The sequence below is a fragment of the Mya arenaria genome, chromosome 11, assembly GCF_026914265.1.
Source record: "Mya arenaria isolate MELC-2E11 chromosome 11, ASM2691426v1".
Lineage (NCBI taxonomy): Eukaryota > Metazoa > Mollusca > Bivalvia > Myida > Myidae > Mya > Mya arenaria.
In genome coordinates, this window is record NC_069132.1 from 516,210 (window position 1) to 541,805 (window position 25,596).

The 25,596-nt window shown below is 38.4% G+C and overlaps 1 protein-coding gene across 1 annotated transcript; it reads right to left on the reverse strand.

Annotated features, from left to right (window-relative positions):
* Window positions 1-6,531: 6,531 nt before the first annotated feature.
* Window positions 6,532-24,285, reverse strand: LOC128207745 (uncharacterized). The gene is made up of 16 exons (XM_052910861.1): window positions 24,245-24,285; window positions 22,695-22,799; window positions 22,153-22,279; window positions 21,257-21,386; window positions 19,436-19,591; window positions 17,844-18,027; window positions 16,180-16,296; window positions 14,432-14,536; window positions 13,887-14,013; window positions 12,540-12,669; window positions 9,746-9,901; window positions 8,949-9,000; window positions 8,540-8,647; window positions 7,986-8,109; window positions 7,630-7,756; window positions 6,532-7,043 (listed from the first exon to the last, which is right to left on the reverse strand). Exons 1-16 carry the CDS (start codon window positions 24,282-24,284, stop codon window positions 6,843-6,845), a joined length of 1,989 nt encoding a protein of 662 aa, XP_052766821.1. The 5' UTR covers window position 24,285; the 3' UTR covers window positions 6,532-6,842.
* Window positions 24,286-25,596: the final 1,311 nt, after the last annotated feature.

Sequence of the window (25,596 nt, forward strand, 5' to 3'; positions counted from 1 at the left end):
ATGTTTACGTTGATCAGCTTATGGAAAATGTTTCACATATTTTTCGGAATCGGAAAATAGACGCCTCTTTGGTATGATACAATTTAGTGACCAATTACAAAAAAATGGGGTCTGCAAGTGACCAGTCCTGGGCCAATAGCATTTTGTCATTCATTTTGGAGGCGTGATATACGATAATGGAATTACAGCGGTATTTCGTTCATTTAAAACTGAAGTAAGATGTTTACAAACGTATCAAATAAGAGGCTGTCACGTTGGTGTTAAGATAACGGAGTTTGGGGAGAATCGCAGGCTGGGTCTCTAAGGAAATACTCAACAAAAGTTGGGATCTGGGAATAGATTTGTTATTTGTCCCAGCCAGCTTGGAGTAGGAATTTCACTGGTCCCAGCCAGCAGGGAGTAGGAATGTTATTGGTCCCAGCCAGCTGGTGTAGGAATGTTATTGGTCCAAGCCAGCAGAGAGAAGGAATGTTATTGGTCCCAGCCAGCAAAGAGTAGGAATGTTATTGGTCCCAGCCAGCTGGGAGTAGGCATGAATGTTATTGGTCCCAGCCAGCTGGGAGTAGGCATGAATGTTATTGATCCCCTCCAGCTGGGAGTAGGAATGTTATTGGTCCCAGTCAGCAGGGAGAAGGAATGTTATTGGTCCCAGTCAACAGGGAGTAGGAATTTTATTGGTCCCAGCCAGCTGGGAGTAGGAATGTTATTGGTCCCAGTCAACAGGGAGAAGGAATGCTATTGGTCCCAGTCAACAGGGAGTTGGAATTTTATTTGTCCCAGTCAGCAGAGGGTAGGAATGTTATTGGTCCAAGCCAGCTGGCAGTAGGAATGCTATTGATCCCAGCCATCAGGGAGTAGAAATGCTATTGGTCCCAGCCAGCAGCGGGTAGAATTGTTATTGGTCCAAGCCAGCTGGCAGTAGGAATGTTATTAATCCCAGCCAGCAGGGAGTAGGAATGTTATTGGTCCCAGCCAGCAGGGAGAAGGATTGTTATTAGTCCCAGCCCGCATATAGTAGGGATGTAATTGGTCCAAGCCAGCAGGCAGTAGGAATGTTATTGGTCCCAGTCAGCAGGGGTTATGAATCATTATTGGTCCCAGCCAGCTGGGAGTAGGAATGTTATTGGTCCCAGCCCGCATATAGGGGGAATGTCTTGGTCCAAGCCCGCATGGAGAAGGAATGGTATTGGTCCCAGACAGCAGGGAGTAGGAAAGTTATTGGTCCCAGCCAGCAGGGTTATTGGTTTCAGACAAAAGAAACTATTTTTTATTTACATGTTGTTATTCAAAAATAGTTGTGTCGAAAAAAGGAAAGAATATTCGTTTTTACATAGATTGTATCAAGGCGTTTGTCTTATGTTTACACGGGAACTTACTGTGAATCTTATCAAGAATAGGCATATGAGCGGACATTGAATTTCTGGTTATGTACACAATCTTTAAATTATGAGTAAATGTAAAAAAAGGACTTACACAGTACCGGTGACGCACCTATACATCAAATAGGTCAGTGAAAGTATTTAATTAAACACTTATTCAATATGCACAGAACAGGGTTGTGTAATTAAGTCCTTTGACGAGTTTTCGTTGTTTATCGACGAGTTAGCGGAGTTTCTTAATTGGAAAGGTGGGTGTGGGATGTACAGCAATAGCAATATCGAGGACATGTATGCTTTTATACTTGCTGATGACGTAGCCGGCGTTGCAGATACGAAACAGAATGTTTCAATAAAATTCAACGTTGTCAAGTCTAAGATTAAGGAGCTCTTGGCCACTTGTTGTATATGCGAAATGATATTATAACGGAACCCAAATGTTGACTCATGTTATAAATGTCTCGGAAACTTGTCCTGACATTAAGACTTCCTTAAACTAGACGGGAAAAACGACAGTGGCCCCAAAGTGAACAGACTTTAATAATTCGAACATGATATCGGTTATGCATGGATGGCTGTCGAAGTTTGAATCAAGACAAACTTGATGTTGTTGTTTAAAAACTGAACTAAAGACTGTGCCATTCAGGAAATTAAGGGATTTGAAAATTCTTTATCGAAAGCGTTGCGCTATAGATAGTTTAAAAGTCTTTTAAACATAAAGATATATTTATCCATTAACTTACCATTCATGCTGAAAGAGTCTGGTATTATCGAGTTTTCGTTTTTCTAGACTTTAGGTTTTGTCTCTATTGTTTAAAGCGAGATGTCAATGTTATAGAAGATGAATATCACTGTTCATTACTTTGTCCATTGTACGATGGTTCAAGACAATGATTCTAACATGAGCTACCATCGTCGGCTACCCCCGATACACTACTTTACCATCGTCGGCTACCCCTGATACAATACTACCATCGTCGGCTACCCCCGATACAATACTACCATCGTCGGCTACCCCTGATACACTACTACCATCGTCGGCTATCCCCGATACACTACTGTACCATCGTCGGCTACCCCTGATACAATACTACCATCGTCGGCTACCCCTGATACAATACTACCATCGTCGGCTACCCCTGAAACAATAGTACCATCGTCGGCTACCCCTGATACAATACTACCATCGTCGGCTACCCCTGATACAATACTACCATCGTCGGCTACCCCTGAAACAATAGTACCATCGTCGGCTACCCCTGATACAATACTACCATCGTCGGCTACCCCTGATACAATACTACCATCGTCGGCTACCCCTGAAACAATAGTACCATCGTCGGCTACCCCTGATACAATACTACCATCGTCGGCTACCCCTGAAACAATAGTACCATCGTCGGCTACCCCTGATACAATACTACCATCGTCGGCTACCCCTGATACAATACTACCATCGTCGGCTACCCCTGATACAATACTACCATCGTCGGCTACCCCTGATACAATACTACCATCGTCGGCTACCCCTGATACAATACTACCATCGTCGGCTACCCCTGAAACAATAGTACCATCGTCGGCTACCCCTGATACAATACTACCATCGTCGGCTACCCCTGATGCACTACTGTACCATCGTCGGCTACTCCTGATACAATACTACCATCATCGGCTACCCCTGATGCACTACTGTACCATCGTCGGCTACCCCTGATACAATACTACCATCGTCGGCTACCCCTGATGCACTACTGTACCATCGTCGGCTACCCCTGATACAATACTGTACCATCGTCGACTACCCCTGATACAATACTACCATCATCGGCTACCCCTGATACAATACTACCATCGTCGGCTACCCCTGATACAATACTACCATCGTCGGCTACCCCTGATACAATACTACCATCATCGGCTACCCCTGATACAATACTACCATCGTCGGCTACCCCTGATACAATACTACCATCATCGACTACCCCTGATACAATACTACCATCATCGGCTACCCCTGATACAGTACTACCATCGTCGACTACCCCTGATACAATACTACCATCGTCGGCTACCCCTGATACAATACTACCATCATCGGCTACCCCTGATAAATACTACCATCGTCGGCTACCCCTGATACAATACTACCATCGTCGGCTACCCCTGATACAATACTACCATCGTCGGCTACCCCTGATACAATACTACCATCGTCGACTACCCCTGATACAATACTACCATCGTCGGCTACCCCTGATACAATACTACCATCATCGGCTACCCCTGATGCACTACTGTACCATCGTCGGCTACCCCTGATACACTACTACCATCGTCGGCTACCCCCGATACACTACTGTACCATCGTCGGCTACCCCTGATACAATACTACCATCGTCGGCTACCCCTGATACAATACTACCATCGTCGGCTACCCCTGATGCAATACTACCATCGTCGGCTACCCCTGATACAATTCTACCATCGTCGGCTACCCCTGATGCACTACTGTACCATCGTCGGCTACCCCTGATACAATACTACCATCGTCGGCTACCCCTGATGCACTACTGTACCATCGTCGGCTACCCCTGATACAATACTACCATCGTCGACTACCCCTGAAACAATACTACGCTATGTGTATCATTATGAAGTGTAACGGAAAATATACCGTGGTTGCCGACGATGATGAGATACTTGAAATAAGAGTTATATGTCTTCACTCTTTCTATACATTACAGTACTGTCAGAATACAACAGACAAAAGGTTATAGGTTACAAACTTGACCTGTGAAGCTATTGTTATTCGAAATGAATACATGCATGTATGACCGAAAGATGTCAAAAGGACAACTATGTATTGAATATATGTCTATATTTTCTATAAATTATACATAACTTGTCACCGCTATTGCGTCATTCTCTGATTACACGTGTAGTGGGCCGGGGGCCGTGTACTTTAATTACTATTATCTTATTTATAATTAATTTTACATTTGATGATGTATTTAGATAAATTTTTCACATGATAACCACCGACACGTTTTTATATCTACTTGAAATAGCAATATGCTAAAATGGCACTGACTGTGTTGCAACATGGACAATAATAGAAGGCATGTAACGCTGGGTCGGCACACGTACGCCACATGAGATATGAGCTAAGCCTATACCTATATAATTATGTTTTAAATCATACATGGATGATTATTTCTCTTCCATAATGTCTAGGTAATATAACATTCAAAGGACGGAAGGCATTCATATTTGATGAAAATTTTCAAAGAATAAGTGACTGAAATATGTCTCTATGCTTTAAAACGCCGATTTGAAAAATGAACCATAATACTTTAGTTCTGAATAAAACATTCATTAAATACTCATGAAAATGCTTAATATATACCAGTTTTATTCCGAACGTTTAGGTAATTTTTATTTGTAGTTTACCAACAAAGTCATACAGCTCTGTGGAAAATACAAAACAATACTGGCATTTCGACGTTCAAAAAAGTGGGGGTTTTCAGAAAGGATGGAGCAATTGATGACTGTAATCGAAATCTGGCCCCAGTATCACGAAAATACTCAAGTCAAATGGCAATCTCAGTCTCAACTTTGGAAATCGCCGGATTAACTGACTGCAGTCACTTCTCAGTCATATCCATCTAAAATGTGGCGTATCCAGGACTGGACACGAGACGAGGCGCCATTAGGGTGCACTTGTCAAGTTTTATCATATTGGCATTCAAAGTTCGATATTGAATACGCTAGGGTACATGTATGGTTAACAAGAGGCCCTAAATCGCGCACTGTCGAAAAGTCACTGTAAAGGTCATCCTCGGACACTGTCGAAAAGTCACTGTAAAGGTCACCCTCGGACACTGTCGAAAAGTCACTGTAACGGTCATCTTTGGACACTGTCAAAATGTGCCTGCAAAACTATACATATTGCGTAAACTTCAATGCTGTGGCTTCAAAAGTATAAAAGGAGGTGAAAAGACCATGGTCAAGGTAATCGAAGGACACTTGAAATGTGTTAGCAAAACTCTACACACCATGTAAACTTTCAATGTTGTGGCTTCGAGCGTAAGGAAGTAGGTCAACAGGCCAGGGTAATGGTAATCCAATGGCAATATTGAAATTCGTTGACGAAAGTGTAAAGAATGTCCAAAATACTATATTCCGAGGAGAAATTTTGTCCATTCATATTGAAACGGCAACCCAATCTTTACATAGAACCACTAGATTAACCTAGAACTGTACAAGTACATTATATGTTCAGTGTTGGTTTATTTCCACTGCCATAGCAACCAGAGTAATACTTCGATTGAAATATTTTGGACAAAACATCCTCGGACAAAATACCTCCCGCTCATACAAAATCACACTCATCATTTGAAGGCGGTCAAAATTACCCCTAAGGGTTTTAAAAGGGTGGAAAAAAACCGTCGAGAATTATTTTCAAGGATTTGCAAGATGGACAATAGTGTCATTTTACTAAATATTTAATGTTATACAGGAAAAAACATTCACCAAATTGGTAAAAAAATAAAATTTAATAAACATTTAACAACATTTTATAAAGCATGTTCAAAGTGTGTAGCAAAATGAAACATTCACCACATTGGTATAAGGTTGACATAAATAGATGTTCAACATCTTATTCAACATCTTTTAGTTATTCCTATGATGATATTTAATCAATTATTCTCTTAAAGCCATGCAGCATATAAGTACTTTCACTACAATAACAGCTTGATCACCTGGGGGATATTTTGGTCATCCTTTTGAAAAATCCTTCGGTGGGGGGGGGGGGGAGACGCCTTGTAAAATAATAAGAGGCGTTTTGTCCACCTATACAAAACTGTGTGAGAGGGGTTTAGTCCGGGGTGTGTTTTGACCTACACTTGAGAATCATGCCAGTGAGATTGAAACAACTTAGCCCTGTGGTTTAGAAAATGCCGTTTAAAACGAATTGTTGACGACGACAACGAACGTCGGACGAACTTCTTATCCTAATACATCACTGTCACAGCTTTGTACCCAGGTTGAGTACTTCATTTTCTATTTGTAAGGATAATAAAAAAAACAATACAGCACACCATCGAACAACGAGGTGGAATTATTTTCTCTTGTAAAATGAAGTGTAACGACTATTTCATTTAGTTTATTCTCGTTGCTTTCTACTACTACAATGAAAAAACATCACATTTTAGAAAGGTTTTAAGTTCATGCACACATTAAGAAATAATATATACTCAGAGAGAAGTGGACACACAGGAAATTCAACTAAACCCGTTTAAAAGCTGATCATGCGACAGTTAGAGCTCGCACCAAGCAATCTTCGACATCAGAAACACCGCGTTTTCCTTGAGTTGAAAATATTTGTGTCAATAATACTTATAAGCGACGAAAGTTGAATAATCTCCGACGGTAAACTATAGGCGTCATTTCGAAACAAGTCTAATTTTCGTCAGAGGAAGACGACGAAGACGAGGAAGACGAGGAAGATGAGGATGACGTCTGCTCGGCTATCTCCATGGTAACGCAGGAGCCGGTGATCTTGACGCCAAAATGCCCCGCCCACGAGCACGTGTCACTACCTCCATGTGACAACTCGAGAAACCTGACACCAGAGCCGTAGTCTGTGAAGGACAGCTCCGCCTGAAGAAAATAATTGCAAATATAGTCATATCAACATTTTCAACATTTAACTTTTATTCTAAATCGAGGCGAATTCCTGCAATACAGGGAACATAGGCAGTGTAAGACCCTTATCGTAGCGGTACGCCATAAATCAGACAAGAAAAACTTAACAAATACAATTCATATGAATAACAAGCCCGTACGTATATAAAATTTAATTGAAACTTTGTTCAGAAATAAATAAATAAATAAATAAATAAATAAATAAATAAATAAATAAATAAATAAATAAATAAATAAATAAATAAATAAATAAATAAATAGGATGAATCATGAAAAAAGTAGACTTTGTGTTGATTTTCAATTCTTTAACTTTTATAACGCTATCGGGTAAAAATCAATCACATAATTTTTAAAGTTATCAAAGCTGCTGACCTTTCTGTAACCATAAAAGTGATGTTATGATGGTATTTTATTTATAAAGGCGAAAAGGGCAATTAAAATACTGTTATCCTCCTTGCATGGTAGTTCATGAGTTCGTTACACCTCATCGCGTTCTAAAAAAAGCTGGTGCCGTAGTAAACACAATACAAAAACACGCTACCTTGCTCCAACCGGAAGCGGCGTCCTTTGTGTTGGTGACGTCCTTTTGGTCCAACTCCTCAAGATCGGCGTTCAGCAGCCGAACATGCAGGCGATACTGACATCCGGCGTCTCCCCGGCTACCGTACCTAAACAAAGACGCGAGACACATACTGGAGTTGTTTTCGTTTGTTGTTATTCGTGGATGGTACCTGAGTATAGGCGTATGGGTATCAATAGTGTATATGAATACATTGTTAATGGTCGAAGACATTTTGCCGATTTGCGTGTAAACTTCTCTTTTATCCTTTCACAATCAGAGGTTTTCAAAATGAATTTTAACATTTACTATTAAACTGAGGTATAGTTAATACCAACCACTCGGACACTTTTATTTCTGGTTTCTGGTCATCAATGACGTCATTGTCGATGCCGGAAAAACTGAGGTCGATCGTCTGCTTTTTCACACAGTTGCCATGGGACGTTGCCCAGCAACTGTTGCCTGTAATGGAAATAAATATATCATTTAGATTTGATACTGTAGATGTATCATATTCTATAAAGAACATTTGTATAACAGGAGTTTGAAAGTTCTTCGTTGGGACCAAAGGCGGTCCAGGAATTGACGTTTAAGGGGGCGTAACTTAAGGGCACAACTCTTTGACATTCGCCCCTCCATTTGAACCGAAAATTAAATGGTTCAAGTATTGGCAGAGCTTTAGGGGTACTCCCCCAATAATTTTGTAACGATGTTTACTCTGAAATGGTGCATTTTGAGCGTATTTTATTACTTGTTTGTCTCCAATATTGACATAAAAGGTAAACTTCGACACTATCGGGGGGGGGGGGGGGGAAGGGGGAGAGGCCTTAATCCACTCATGGTCACCTTTAGTCCCATAAATCACTATCACAATCAGCAAAATAATCCCTACCGCTGGCGTCAGGGTTGGCGTCCTGTATGGGTTCACAACCGCCAGCCTCTTCCTCCACTATCCATCCGTCACCGCCGTTTTCCACAACTTCCCAGCCATCCATTCCATCTGGATATACAGCAAAACCACGGAACATGAACACATGAACGGTATGAGGAAGCGGTGCATTTTCATGAAAAAAATGAATTTAGTCCAAACGGCATTTTCTTAAATTCAAATGTATATTTTTTAGTGTATTTCCTGTTTTTCCTTTAAAACGACTATTGAACGATTACTACTATTATCATTGGACACGACATTCCAGATGCCCTTTCTACACACTCGTTAAACAATTATTTAAAATATTATGCTTAATAGGGAACAATCGTCACGCAGTTGTTAGAATCAGCTTACAATCAGTCTCACTTACCTGTTGCGTCTGGATTTTTCAGAAGGTTCTTCCCGGAAGCTGATCTCGCCGTCTGGAAATGAGGATCATATTTTGGGTCGGATCTAGCATATACATTGTATCACCAAATCAGTAGATAGTTGTACGTTTAAGAAAACAATAGTATGTTTAAACGCGTACAGACAAATGAAATACAAGCTAAGATATGCATTGTGTCCCTACTATACCTTTTAGTAATACACACGAAATGTTACACAGACGTCATAAGAAGAAAATCATTTACTATTATTGGTTGCAAAACGTCTTCATGAAAGTTTAAACAAACATTTCAACAGCGAACAAGTTTTTTTTAAATTACTATGCCCCTTGACCTTGACACTTGGCCTTTTGAATGCGATGCCATCTATTGGTATATGGCAAACTACCGCTGAAGTTTTATAGTCCGAGGACAAAACGTGCTCAAATTATTTTTCTGACAAAGTTTGCATAGGACTGTTGACCGTAGCCTTGACCTTTGACCTCAAAACCTATCTGGACAATTTACTGGTAATGGGAAACCTTCAACCTAAGTTTCATGGTCCTATGCCAAACCGTTCTTGAGTAACTGTGCGAACAAGTCATGATTTACCGGTCAAGAGGCAGAACGACCGACTGACCGATCGATAGACCATCCGACTTTACAAAGCTATAGGTCGGCATAATTAAACTGTCACATGAGTGCTGTTAAATGAAGTTTCTAAACTAAGGAGCATCACACAACCTTTCTAGAATACATGTATACTTCAGTGAATATCTAAGCGAGTGCGAGTTCCTCTTACCCTTTTCTTCTTGTTACTCCTCTTCTTGCCGACGAAGACCGCCGAGTTCGTCATCTTGACTCCGAAATGCCCCGCCCAGTTCTTAGAGTCATTACCCCCGTGGCTGAACTCCACAAACCGAACTCCATCCGGGTACCCCTTAAACACGTGCCTCGACTGGTCGAAAACAGAAGCGATATATGATAAGTGAATAAGGAAACATACATAAATTACCTGTATAAATGCATTTTATTGAAATATATTATACCAGAATTCCTAGACTATGCATAATTATAATAAGTATTTAAGCTTTCATTTAGACATTACAAGTATTCAAAACTTGAACCAGAAAAATGGTATTGTTGATTCATTTATTATTAAATTTCGATTACTTTTTAGTAATGTAAACTTATTTGTTTGTATGTATATCAGAATGACTTCTCTTAACCTTTTTTTACATTTTAACCGCCCCCGCATCCCCACTCCCCCCCCCCCCCCCCCCCCCCCCCAAAGTAAAAAATGCAACAAAACCGAAATGTACTTTTAGTATAATCTAAATTACGGGCTCACAATGGCATTATGAAACTTGCATATCACGTGACTTTCTAAATTACTAATGATTTGCATTTCTTAACTACGACGTGTTTGGTTTAAAAGGTTTTCCTAGTTTTGCATCTGAAAACACATTATTTTACTTTACGATATCAAAATTGCAGAAAAATACAGCTATAGTATAAAAAGGTATGTTGATTTTAGAGGGGTGCGAACCCGTGCAGGTAAAGTCAAGAAAAATACCTCAAGATAATCACATGCCTAACCACATTGTGACATCTTAACTATACAATGATAACATCACGTGGTAATGTCAATCAACCAATACCGCACCAACACGGCTGTTTAGTTATTTCTACAGTTTATTCCGGCAACTGCTCAGGTGCTGTTCGCTGTATGCTCCACCCACTTATCTACCTCATTAGCAAATAGTGAGTCAGTGATCCAGGAATTTGAAATTTCGTTGGTATTTCCCAAACATTTTTTAATGATAAATCATAGCGTGGTCCTCGGCAATTTAGCAGACATTATATGAGACTCGTTCATACTCACTTTTCTTCAATTATTATCTTATTATTTAATCCTAAGTGACACAGAGGCTTAAAGAAAGGAACATATAAAAACTTTGACAAAATTTTGTCTAAACAGAATCTTGGTTAGACTTAGGCTAGTTAGCTTGTCCCTGTGGTTTCCATCGACATTTGTACCAGAAACGATAGGTTAAAATACGCTTCATTTTAGCAATGTGAGCGTTTTCTCGCGGAAATATTTATTGAATGATGGCCAACAGCTGTGTGACATCACCGTCTGGGATTCGTCTAGATATAAATGCATTTACATTATAGATTAAACTTCCAGCATTGATATTTCCATCAACATACCAGCATTCTACTTCAGGGCTTTGGCCAGTCTTACATGAACAGAACAGAACAGAACAGAACAGAACAGAACAGAGCATTTATTTACCAGAAGATCATAGACCCGTAGATCATGTGTCCGAATATCATACAAATGGCGACAAGTACAAAACATTCATACATATAAATGCAATTTCATGCAATACAGACAACAAATAACATACCAAAATTAACAATAATCAAAATTATAACAATAGTTTGCATTAGTGATTACATGGACACGAACATTGTAAACGCTGTTCAAAACCATCGCTCGCATCCGTATTTCAAAACGGAAACCATATTCGATGTATCCCCAAACGGAATTTAAAAAATCGTACTTTAAGTAGAAATATCACCTGATAGTAAAAGTCATTTTCTCTTTAATGCCGTTATTGTTTTTCACATTTAATGAAATGTTTTGGGCAACTTAAACATATTCATCCCCATACCATTTGCCTGGTGGCAATGTTTTTTTGTATTTTAGTTTATTCATTGGTCGTAAAGAAGCATTTTCCAACTGTTTATTATCTTTTTTAAGCCAAATCCATTGCGTTTTCTGTCCACATCCACGACCATGAACCCACCCCCTTCCAATCGTAGAATAAAGCCAAGTTCAACGGCCTTAAACTTGTCTGTTGTTTACTGTAGTGTACGGATCGCGGACAGCGGATGCAAACATGCAGACAGTGTGTGGATGGAATAGATCTGTGCCAATTGTGTGTCGATAGAATGCTATATACCGAGGCACAAGCTCCAGAATCAATAAAATGCTGAAGTTATAGAGAATATTTGTCTATTTCAGTGATCGTATTTTATTTCACGAGTGTCATAGAAAAACAAATTTTCACGAGTTGCATCAAAAATGGTAAAAAAATCCGTCAACGTACAATTATTTGGACTAGATAGAATAAAAGTTCATGTGTACATCAGATACTACAATGTAGTACCTTAAGACAACTTGCATGTTAACATTGCAAACATGCTTTTAAATTACGATACATAAGGGATTGAATAAAAATCCTTTTTAATATGTGTTCAACTTTTTGATTTTCGATATTAATATTGCACTTGGCATGTTCTTGTTATTGCCATTTCATCTGTTTAAATATTTGTAGCAACGATGAAATTTAAATGTTCCAGTAAACCATACATTTTCTGTTGTTATGTTCTGTTAATTTTTCAAGTGCCGCCCCTAGGGCACGTTTTTTATAATCATTTGAGTCGGGGCAGTTCCATGCATCAATTAAAAGCACATGGCCCCAACAACTCATTCGGAAAATAAATGAATACCATTGACCCTCCTCATCTCTGAATGCACACAAATACCTTACAATAAGGTGTCTTATAAAAAGTAAATAATGTACCTTCTTCCAATCAGCGCCCTCCTCTAGAGTGTCCTTAAACTCCCAGGCGTCCAGCTCCGTCTCCCGGTCCTCCCCCAACAACCGCACCTTCACCCAGTAATCGCACCCGCAGTCCCCCCGGGAACAGTACCTGGGTGTTAGAACGTTTTGTTCCTCAGTCAATCAAGGGACATAACTGTACCATTATAAAAGCCAGAGTTACGGGCGGTGCTATTGTGCACGTGTGTATTGTCTCTAGCAACAGATGTTTCCGGTCTCATTCCAATATATTGAGTGCAGACTTCGCGTGTTATTTGCTTTTGGAACAATGCCAATAGCAAAGAATGGACATAGCACAAGAACTGAGGTATTTCACGTGCACATGTACAGTAACTAGTCGGAGTGTTGGATATATAGAGAACCAAGTTTCGAACGTTTCTCTCCCATCCATGAAATGTACCGGACTTAGATTACAATAAACATATGAATTCACCCAAATATATGCCTGCGATAATAAATAGCATGCTGGTTACCCAAATATCTTAATATCATATCCTCCGACCGTGACCGAAACAGTTTTCAGTCACAGGCGTTTTCAATAAGTAGAAAATATTGTGGATATTTTAAACACGACACTTTCATTTTAAAACCTAAACATATCTTACATAAAAGGCACATTATGAACTCGTAATACAAGAACGTTGAGACGGGTTATAATGGGGAACATATTGATATTGCTCGTGGGATGTCTCGTTTGCACTTCTAATCAATATGTCTATACATAAAGTTAAGTAAAACAAGCAGAACAGACAGTCTCTATTATTTGCAGTATTTGTAAGTTTGCAAACTACGTTGTTCCAGCGTAAAGAAAATAGCACATACTGAATAACATACTGCTTGCTAAACTATCAAACTGCCGTTACACCGTAAATTTGAAATGCTTAATGTAAAATTATGTATTGAATTGCTGGTATTACGCATATCATTCAATATTCAACTCCCCTATAATACAATGTGATTATCCGGTTAGCGCAGTGGTTAGCGCACTCGCTTCTCACCTAGGCGACACGGGTTCGATTCCGGGCCTGGGCGCATATGAGTTTGGTTTGTGGTCACCAAGCCGGGAAAAGGGGTTTCCTCCGGGTACTCAGGTTCCTCCCACAGCACAAGGCCTCACTCTCGCATAGCATCGTACCAACGAGAGTGATTAATATAATGTTGTAATTACTTGTTTCACAATCGTTGTAAAATATTAAGTTTAAACTAATGTGATTATTGTTCATGTGATACTATCTGCATGTAAGATATTCCGACATAAGTAAACTAAGTGTTGGACAATATATATAGAACCAGTACTGTACGTCTTACCAGTCTCTGACGATAATAGGAGGCTTCTTCCCGTCCAGTTTCGCGTCGCTAACACCCTTATCCAGCAAGTCTACTAGCTGTCGCTTCTCGCAAGGGTCGTGACTCGTGCACCAGTAGCCGCAACTTCCTGGAACAGGAATGCTCCAGATATTAAGATAACACCTATAAATAACACTGGTATGATACATCATTTATGGCATATGTTCGAACGATGCCCTACATGCCAGGAAAACGTACGCAAACCAATAAATATCACGTTTTGCATTATTTCTCTATCAACTGGTTCAGTGATAGTTGATTGAACGTCGATAAATCAAACGCGTCGATTATTTAGCTTAAATATGTATGTCTATTTCAGAAGTTCCAACTTGTGGCCCCAACTTCATACGTTTAAAATTACCACTGTTTATGCTTGATTGTGAATTGAGACAAGCATCTGCAAGTTGCTTATTTACAACGCTTAACATAGTTTATGTCAAGCAATCATCGTAAACAACATTAAGGCAAACTGCCATGCAACAATCAATCATACCCTGATCGCCTACCTTTGACGGACGTACATTCGCAGATGTCCTTACATCCTGATATCTCGTCCTCGCAACAGAAGCCGTCCCCGCCAGCGGCCGTCACCTCCCAACCCGAAAGACCATCTGTTGGATATAACACGTTGGTCAATATCAACAGTAAATGTTGTAACGTACATTGTGTACATTCTCATCTTACGGGGCACAACTATAGAAGTACAAGACTTATCAAGGGCTACTCGCACCAGAAGCCATCCCCGCCAGCGGCCGTCAACTCCCACCCCGAAAGACCATTTGTTGGATAAACACGTTGGTCAAGATATTGTAACGTACATTGTGTGCATACTTTCCTTACGTGGCAAAACTATAGAAGTTATCAAGACTATTACTCGCACCAGAAGCCATCCCCGCCAGCGGCCGTGACATGCAACCAAGTCAGGCCATCTTTTTGATAGCACACGGGGCGATCAACGGCGGGGATTGTAACTTACAATAAATCAATATATTCGTATGATTTTAACTGGCCACAAATATACATGAAATATCTGCAGCTTAATGCAGCAGAAGCCGCGTCACCCGCGTCCGCCAACTCACAATTAAATGTAAATGGCGGACGACATACTTTCAGTTGGTAAGGGCATTATCACATGTTTGTGTTTGTCTCTGCTGTTTCATTTGATAAACTCATTCTGAACTGCAGCCTACCAAATGCCGTCTGAAAGCTTTTGTAAAAATAGTGTGAGAAACAATGAAGCTACATGTATAAGTACTCATGCAAATAGAGATTTCTAAATCCACTGCTGTAAACTGTATCACATTTCCAGAACACAACAGAAATGCATCATTTGTGCGTGCTGGCAGGTTGACAGGACTAATAAACAAATATACGTCGTGACACGAACCCGGTCGGGCACCATTGGCTTGGATAGGCTAGTCCACTTAATCTCCGCCATTATTAGTCCTTTGACGAGTTCTCTTCTTGGCAGATTCTTACAATGTCCAAATGTAAAAATATCTCTTAGCGCGCATTATTGTGGTTAGGTAATGAATGGCCAATGGCTATCATGAATACAAATGAAAATGAAAAAAAGGTATCTAAAAAAACACTGCATTGTTAAGTTAAAACTGCACTCTCACAAATTAACAGTTTTGACTTTTATTTTATTTTTTTTTGTCTCAGAAATAGCTGATTTGGTATCAATGCCTGCAATTCAGTAACAATTATATATAAGATAAGATAACTCAAAATAGCACAGATCCCTGTTTGGAAAACTGCCGAAAACTTCGTTTTTCTAACGCGTTAGTAACGCTTAAAATTAGCCATGGCACCGTGGTTTATTAATTTTCGAACGTAAATTATATGAAAAAACTGCAATTTTATTTTTCCAGCAGTCTTATATCACTTGTTTCCAGACATTGGCATATTTCAAGACAAAAAAAACCATGTCAAAACGGTTAGTCTGTGAGAGTGCAGCTTTAACATTTACTACAGAATAGTTCAAAGGTCAAATTTCGACAGTGACATATTTCTCTATACTTGAAATGACGAGCGTACTACCTGTTTAATACATGCAACAACAAACTCAGACATAGTACACACCAACATACTAGTTGAGCATAATATACCTGCTTTATTTACAATAGGTGAAAATATATGAAATATTTTCATAAAATATGCGAATATCTTCATTTGTTGATTAATTTAGCGGGAAAGGCAATGATAAGATACAGATAATTTACTAAAGTTTATGTGAAATGAATAAATTTACCTTTCGCCCGGTTGTTTTCCAACAGGTTTTTCCTGCCCATTTCTGCTCTTTGCCTACACTGTCCGTCGATGTAACACTGAAAATAACTTTCTGCTTCGTTTCCCACTCTCCCACTCCCTGGTTAAATATTTGATTAATCTACACTTTTGACCATACTTTAAATGCCCATAATATTGGTTATAAACATATTTGTATTAAACGCCTACATGTTACATGTATCCTATTTAACTCCTGTACATGTAAAACGCTCGATACATATCCTTACTCTGTTTGCAAGCATACTACACCTACTTCATGTATTGATGAATATGTTGAAAAGGGGAGCAAATCTTGCTAGTTCATCTTATAAAACATAACTGGTTTCCCATTTCGTTAAGTGCCTTCCACAGTGCAAAAGTCGTTCGAAGAACCAGAACATAAAATGTTTAAAATTCATTTTATCTTTTTTTTAATTTCAATATTCCAATAATATAAGCATAATAAATACATTTGTTGAAACATGTTTATGTGTGCTAAGGAGTTGGGCAAATTTTACGGAAGAAAATTTCATCAGATTTTTAATAAAAAAGGATTTGCAGTATTTCGGAAATGTCTTAATACAAAATTAATATGTTTAAAACGTCGAAATAGTCAACACGACCCAATTAACCATGGCACGTGACTGTGTGGTGAATCAGCGGCAGCTATCATTTAAAGACACATACTTTACATTCTCGTCACCAAGAAATTCAATCCACTTGTTTGCATTAATTTATTAAATATCAATTTTATTAAAGAATATATCATCAAGAAACAACATGACATTGTTGATTTGGTAGCCTGGGGCATTTTGACACAAAAAAACTGCAAATGCTTTTTTAAAAATCTAAAATCTGATAAATCTTCTCTCGTTATTTTCGTGAACCGATGATTTTCTATTCCATAAAAGAGTTTTAATATCTATTATCAGTAATTAAATCTGTCTTCGACAGGTTATCAAAGTAATGGCCTCCACATTTCGCCCTTTGGCGAACTGCAGGCAAAGTGCTCCAAACTGAGTTCAGCCTTCGCTGGTACGTGGTGATCCATTTTGGACATATAAACAATCTTGAAACGTTAAACGTGTTTATTTGATTCAACGCCTATTTCTATATTTCATATTCAATGGCGTTGTACAATACATGCATACTCTATATATCCAACATACAATTTGAACATAAATTGATATAAAACAATATAAACCAGTTAAACATAATGATATTAAAACTTGCAACTTTCATTAGATTCAAGGTGAGTGAAGTAGTAATATATGTACATTAAGTAAAATCATAATTGGTCAAAGAAAACGATAAAAAATGTAAAAAAAACCCTCTAAGACGCTAAAAATCAAAGATGATATCAGATATTTCTCTGTTTTAAAACAAGTCACAAAACTGTGTAAAATAGTGAGTGTTGAGGTTTTTCTTGAACACATCTATAGACACTGCATGACTGCTTAATATACAAAGGCAAATTATTCCATAGTTTTGGTCCGATTGTGCAAAAACTTATATCGTTAAACGTTGTTCTCTTGTTAAATGGTACATCATACTTGATACCAGGGTCACTGGCTGACCTTAATCCTTGTCTACGACTAACAGTCTCAGACAATAACTTAGTCAAATAACTTGTGACAGGGGCCCTACCAGTACCACAGTTGAACATAACTGTCAATATCTTGAAATTGATTCTAGCCCTAATTGGCAGCCAGTGCAGATCATAGAGAGCTTGCTTGGCCCCGTCATAATTGCCTCGGTTAAGAACTAATTTTGCGCACATATTTTGGATCTCTTTTGGGTCCCTGGCTATACCTAGCCTATGCTGGTAACTCTATGTCAGAAATACCATACAATATTAGGTTACAGTAGTTCAAATGAGAGATAACAAGTGAAAGTACAAGGTATTGGTAGCAGCTCTGGTTAACTATTTTCTTATACACTTCACCCTGAAAAAGCTCAACATTGCAGTGCGGCATTTACGCTTCACATGTTCCTTAAAGGATAAATTTTCGTCAAGAAAGGCACCTAAGTATCTAATGCTTTCTCGGTTTACAGCATCACCAGCAATATCTATATTTGTAGTGACACACTTATTAAGTCGAGCCTTACTGCCAAACGTAATGAATTCTGTTTTGGAAGTGTTCATTTTTAGTTTGTTTGCGTTCATCCACTTGTTGATCGTAACTGCACATGTTTCTAGTTCGTGAATATTTTGCTGTTCAGCTAATGGGGACGTCGGACTAAAGCATTTGTGGGCGATATGATCATCAGCGAACCCGTACACCGAAATCGACGGAGGGATGACATCAAACAGAGTACCAGCATAGGTTAGGTATAGCCAGTGACCCAAACAGCTTCCTTGTGGAACGCTTCATTCTAATGGACGGGGTGATGATAGAGACGTATTAATACTGACTCGACAATTCCGTGGCCTTAGACACGACTCTAGCCAATTCAACGCAGTATCATACATTCCATATTGATTATGAAGTACGTCTATCAAGAAATCTTATTCAAGGATACTGATCATTTAATAAATGAAACATGATATAGAAGACGTGCTATCCTATTGTCATTTTTCATTCCAAGAAGCTCTACGTTGACCTTGAATCGAACCGAGGTTGGTTGTACCCAACCCGTGCGCCATCCACACGAACACAATTGTTACAATATATGAAGGGCGAATAAGATCTTACATTGGATGGAGCGCATTTATTTTCTTGGGGAGGGGAGGGGCGCAAATATGCCTGGTGCCCAAACCCACAGGTATAAACAACAAGCAGGGGAACTTGGTCCCCCCATGTATTCTAGAGTGTAAATTTTATGCATGGTTTAGGTATTGAGGTGTGGCGCCGGATTGAGGGGGCTACACCCGCTAGTGAGCTTTGATCTTTTATCTATATAAGTCGGATTCCAACCTAAAAAACTGTATGGGTAATTCTCTGGTCAAGGGCAACCTTTCACTGAAGTTTCATGGTCCCAGGCCAAACCGTTCTTGAGTAATTGTAATTATGCGAACACGACATGGTCTACCGGTCAGGAGGCAGAACGACCAACTACCCGATCGACAGACCATCCGACATTTACAAACATATTCGCCCCTTTTTAAAAGGTCGGCATAATTAAACTCCCACATGAGTGCTGTTAAATGAAGTTTCTAAACTAAGGGGCATCACACAACCTTTCTAGAATACATGTGTACTTCAGTGAATATCTAAGCGAGTGCGAGTCCCTCTTACCCTTTTCTTCTTGTTACTCCTCTTCATGCCGACGAAGACCGCCGAGTTCGTCATCTTGACTCCATAATGCCCCTCCCTGTTCTGAGAGTCATTACCCCCGTGGCTGAACTCCACAAACCGAACTCCATCAGGGTACCCCTTAAACACGTGCCTCGACTGGTGGAAAACAGAAGCGATATGATCAACGAATAAGGAAACATACATGCATAACCTATATAACTGCATTTTATTGAAATATATTATACAAGAATTACTAGAATATGAATATAATACTTTTTAAGCTTTCATTTAGACATTACAAGTATTCAAAACTTGAACCAGAAAAAATGTATTGTTGATTCATTTATTGTTAAATTTCGATTATTTTTTAGTAATGTAAACTTATTTTTTGTATGTACATTTGTATATCCAAATGACTTCTCTTAACCTTTTTTGACATTTTTACCTCCCCGAACTCCCCAAACATGTATTTATTTAAATAACAAAATGCAAGAAAACCGAAATGTACTTTTGGTATAATCTAAATTTAGGGCGCACGTCATTACGAAACTTGCATATCACGTGACTTTTGAATTACTAATGACACGCACACATGCACGCACACGCACGCACGCACACACACACACGCACACACACACACACTTATGCTTGATATATGCAATATTTAAGTTCGAAAGCCTTGTATATATAAACACACTCATATTTTCTACAATTGTTTCATTTTCATTACATGCACATTGAACACGAACATTGTAAACGCTGTTTGAAACCACTGTCCACATCCGCATTTCAAAACGGACAACATATTCAATGTATCCCCAAAATGAATTAAGAAAAACCGTACTTCTCAGTAGAAATATCATCTGATACGTAAAGGCATTTTTTCTTAATTGTCGTTTTTGTTTTTCACAATTTGGACATCATCCCCATACCTTTGCCTAATGGCAATGCTATTTTTTTTGCATTCAAGTTCATTCATTGTTCGTAAAGAAGCATCTTGCCACTGTTTATTATCGTTTTAAGCCAAAACCTGCTTTCTGTCAACATCCACGATAAAATCGCTAACAGTGCGTTTCCGGGCAGATCCAAAACGGATACAATCGTGGAATCAGTTTCGATTGCCGTGGAATAAGATCAGATTCAACGGTCTTTAACATTTTTGTTGTTTTATGTACGGATCCGCGGCGGACAGCGGATGCAAACACGCAGACAGGTGTCAATGGTATAGATATGTGCCAAATTTTTGTCGAAAGAATGCTCAATACCGGGATAAAAGCTTCAGATTGAAATCATTTTTTTATCTGAATCTTTTAACAAATACCTTACTGACATTTGTATATAAACCTTAGATATTGGATGTTTTTTTTGTCATTTATTTTATATTTTAGTTATATATGGCGATGACGTCTCAGATTATACTAGAATTATACAGGGCCACCTGGCATAAATAATAACAGTATTACCAATGGCTCGATAAAATACAAGCCCACTTGTACATCAGATATAAGTACCATAAAACAACTTGCAAACATGCCTTTAAATGAAGATACAAAACGTTTTGAATAACCATCCTTAACTTTATTTTTTTTAAATATAAATGTGTTCAACTTTTTGATTTTCGATATATATATATTTATATATATATATATTGCAACTCGCATGTTCTTGTTATTGTCATGCCATGTGTTTAAATATTTGTAACAACGGTGAACTGTAAATGTTTCAGTAATCCAGAACATTCTGTTCTGTTGGTATGTTCTGTTAATGGTTCTAAAGTCGCCCTTGGGAAAAGTATCGTCGTATAAAGAGTTAATAATGTACCTTCTTCCAATCAGCGCCCTCCTCGAGAGTGTCCTTAAACTCCCAGGCATCCAACTCCGTCTCCCGGTCCTCCCCCAACAACCGCACCTTCACCCAGTACTCGCATCCGCAGTCCCCCCGGGAACAGTACCTGGGGCGAGAACGCTTTGAGTCTCAGTAAAACAAGGGGCATAACTGTACCATTAAAAACAGAGTTATGGTCGGTGCTATTGTGCATGTTTGTATTGCCTCTGGCAACACATGTTTCCATTCTCATTCGAATATCTCAAGTGTAGACTTCGACTGTTAGTTGCCATTGGAACAGTGCCTAAAGCAAAGAATGGACATAGCACAAGAACTGAGGCACTTTACTTCGCACCTGTACAGTACCTAGTCGGAGTGTTGGATATATAGAGAACCAAGTTTCGAACGTTTCTCTCCCATCCATGAAATGTACCAGACTTAGATTACAATAAACATATTCACCCAGATATATGTCTGCGATAATAAATAGCATGCTGGTTACCCAAATATCTTAATATCATATCCTCCGGCCGTGACCGAAACAGTTTTCAGTCACAGGCATTTTCAAAGTATAAAACATGTGGATATTTTTAAATTCAAAACCTTTACAGATCTTACATAAAAAGTATATCATGATCTCATAATACAATAAGTTATGAGCTATATGTTTGACATTGTTCTTGGGATGTGCTCTTTCTCTTCTAATCAATTAATATATACATATAGTCGAGTAAAACAACCAGAGCAGACAGTCTCTAATATTTGCTGTATTTGTAAGTTTGCATACTGCATTGTCCCACTGCAAGAAAAGCAAGGTATATGTATGGACAGACTCTAGACAAGTGTAACCGGACCCTTAAAAAGAATAAGTTGACTAGATATGTACGTCTTACCAGTCTCTGACGGTAATAGGAGGCTTCTTCCCGTCCAGTTTCGTGTCGCTAATACCCTTATCCAGCAAGTCTACCAGCTGTCGCTTTTCGCACGGGTCATGACTCGTGCACCAGTAGCCGCAACTCCCTATAACAGGAATGCTCCAAATAGTAAGTTGACACTTTTAAGTAAGATTAGTAGGGTACAACACGCATGGCATTTGTTCGAACGATACCAAACATGCCAGGAAAACGTACAAAAACCAAGTAAATATCACGTTTTGGATTATTTCCCTACAGATTGGTTCAAAAGAAGTTGATTAAATGTCAAAGGTTAAAAAACACGTCTACGATTATGCTTGAATGTGTATGCCCACTTAAGAGCTATTATTCAGACACGCATCTGCAAGATGCTTGTTTTCAAAGCTCGAAGTTATAAAACCCATTGGCAATACGGGGACTGAACTCTTGACAACTAATATGTCATTTTATGTCAAGCACACATTGTAAACAACATTAAGGCAAACTGCCATGCAACAATCAATCATACCCTGATCGCCTACCTTTGACGGACGTACATTCGCAGATGTCCTTACATCCTGATATCTCGTCCTCGCAACAGAAGCCGTCCCCGCCAGCCGCCGTCACCTCCCACCCCGAAATACCATCTGTTGGATATAACACGTTGGTCAAGATCAACAGTAAGGGCACAACTAAAGTACAAGACTTATCAAGAGTTACTCGCACCAGAAGCCATCCCCGCCAGCGGCCGTCAACTCCCACCCCGAAAGACCATTTGTTGGATAAAACACGTTGGTCAAGATATTGTAACGTACATTGTGTGCATACTTTCCTTACGTGGCACAACTATAGAAGTTATCAAAAGCTACTCGCACAAGGAGCCATCTCCGCCCGTGGCCGTAACATGCAGCCAAGTAAGGCCATCTTTTTGATAGCATACGGGGCGATCAACAGCTGGGGTTGTAATAAATCAATACAAACGTATATTCTTAACTGGCCACATACACATGAACATGAACTGCCTGTATCTATATGTAGCAGAAGCCGCTCCTCCCGCGACCGCCAACTCACAATTACAAAGACAGTCCAGTTGGTATGTATACGTACAAATTGTGAGGTGTGCCGAGGCGAACGTATGGGTGCCATGGAAAACGTAACTGTTCTAGGTTTGTCAATTATAATAAGTATATTCTGTAAACTGTATCATGTTACCAGTATACAACAGAAATGCACCATTTGTGCGTACTGGCAGGTTGACAGAGCTTATAAACAAAATATGCGTCGTGACACGAACCCGGTCTGAAACCATTGACTGGGATACGCCGCCATTATCAGTCCTTTGACGAATTTTGTTCTTGGCAGATTCTTGCAATGTCGAAATGTTAAAAAAAAAAATTCTTAGCGCGCATTATTGTGGTTAGGTAATGAATGGCCTATGACTATCATGCATACAAATAAAAAAAATATCTAAGAAAACACTGCATAGTTTACTTAAAGCTGCACTCTCACAGATTGACAGTTTTAACTTTTATTTTATATTTTTGTCTCAGAATCAGCTGCTTTGGTATCAATGCCTGCAATTCAGTCACATAACATAACTCACAATAGAACAGACCTCAGTTTGGAAAACGGCCGAAAACCTCGTCATTCTAAAGCGTTAGTAACGATTTAAGCCATAACACCGTGGCTTTTCAATTTTCGAACGTAAATATGAAAAACTGCAATCTGATTTTTTCAGCAGTCTTATATCACATGTTTCCAGACATTCACGCAAATATTGGCATACTTCAATACAAAAAATGTCAAAACGGTAAGTTTGAGAGTGCAGCTTTAACATATACTACAGCATTGTTTAAAAGTCAAATTCCGACAATTACATATTTTCCTATACTTAAAAATGACGAACCTACTACATGTTTAATACATGCAACAACAAACTCAGACATAGTACAAACCAACATACTAGTTGAGCATAATATACCTGCTTTATTTACAATAGGTGAAAATATATGAAATATCTGCATAAGATATGCGAATATCTTCAAAAGTATATTTAAATTTACTTAAATTAATGAGAAATTAATAAAATTACCTTTCGCCCGGTTGTTTTCCAAAAGGTTTTTCCTGCCCATTTCTGCTGTGTGCCTACACTGACCGTCAATGTAAAACTGCAAATAACTGCTTCGTTTCACCCATTGCCACTCACAGGTTGAACAATTGATTAATCTACTGCTGACCGTACTTTAAATGCTCTTAATATTGGTTTTAAATATACTTCTATTAAACGCCTACATGTTACATGTATCCTATAATTCCTGTACATGTAAAACGCTCGCTATATCCTTACTCTGTTATCAAGCATACTAGTGCTACCTCATATTATAAAACATAACTGGTTTCCCATTTCGTTTGAAGCACCAGAACATAAAATATTACAAAAATAAATAATTTAAGTTCAATATATATATATATATATATATATATATATATATATATATATATATATATATATATATATATATATATATATATATATACTAGCATAATTAATACATCCGATACATCATGTTTAGGTGTATTTAGGAGTTTTATGGAAGAACATTTCATCAGATTTTTAATCAAGCAGGATTTGCATTTTTTTCAAAAATGTCTTTATACAAAGAATATGTTTGAAATGTTTTTTCGGAAATGTCTTTATACAAAATGAATATGTTTTTCAAATGTTGAAATATTCAACACGACCCAATTAACCATGACACGTGGCTATTTGGTTATTGCAGTTATTTTAAAACACATACTTTACATTTTCGTCACCAAGAAATGAATTCATGCACTTGTTTGCATTTAATACTTTATTAAATATCTATTTTATTTAACAATATATCATCAAGAAACCACATGACATTGTTGATTTGTTAGTCTGGGGCATCTTGACACAGAAAACAAATTTATATTTTGTAACCAGAGAGGAACCAATAATTGTTGATGAATTAGACTGCCCTATTACGATCACAAAAAAATAAAAACTATTCTAAGTTTAAAAGACATAAAAGTCCTGATATGCAAAATAATGTTGCTTCTTTTTTTAATTGATTCTTAGCATTTCCCCCCTATCTTGATAAGATTTTTTAATTTTATTTATGACAAAGGAATTTACCTGAGGCTTGGTGTAAAGGCGTCATAGTTCCTATCTTTATAAAAGGTGACTGTTCTTGTGCTGCTAACTATAGAGGGATAACACTAATAAATAGTATTGCAAACATTTATCAATAACCTTACGGAATAGAATAAAAAAAAGTTGTGTGAACGAGAACATATATTAACCTCATCACAATTTGGGTTTAGAGATAGCCGTAGCACAACTGATTGTATTTTTATATTAGATACTATTATTCAGAATGATATTAATAATAAATTCAAGTTGTATTGTGTTTTTATAGACAA

Bases quoted from the DNA above. Each gene is read 5' to 3' on its own strand.
- LOC128207745 (XM_052910861.1), bottom strand. From the start codon at position 24,284: ATGGGCAGGAAAAACCTTTTGGAAAACAACCGGGCGAAAG. The intron at 19,592-21,256 runs GTACATTATTAA...GTTTTCCACCAG, and splicing joins AGGGCGCTGATTGGAAGAAG to TCGAGGCACGTGTTTAAGGG. The intron at 14,537-16,179 runs GTAAATTTATTC...TATATCCAACAG, and splicing joins GGAAAACAACCGGGCGAAAG to ATGGTCTTTCGGGTTGGGAG.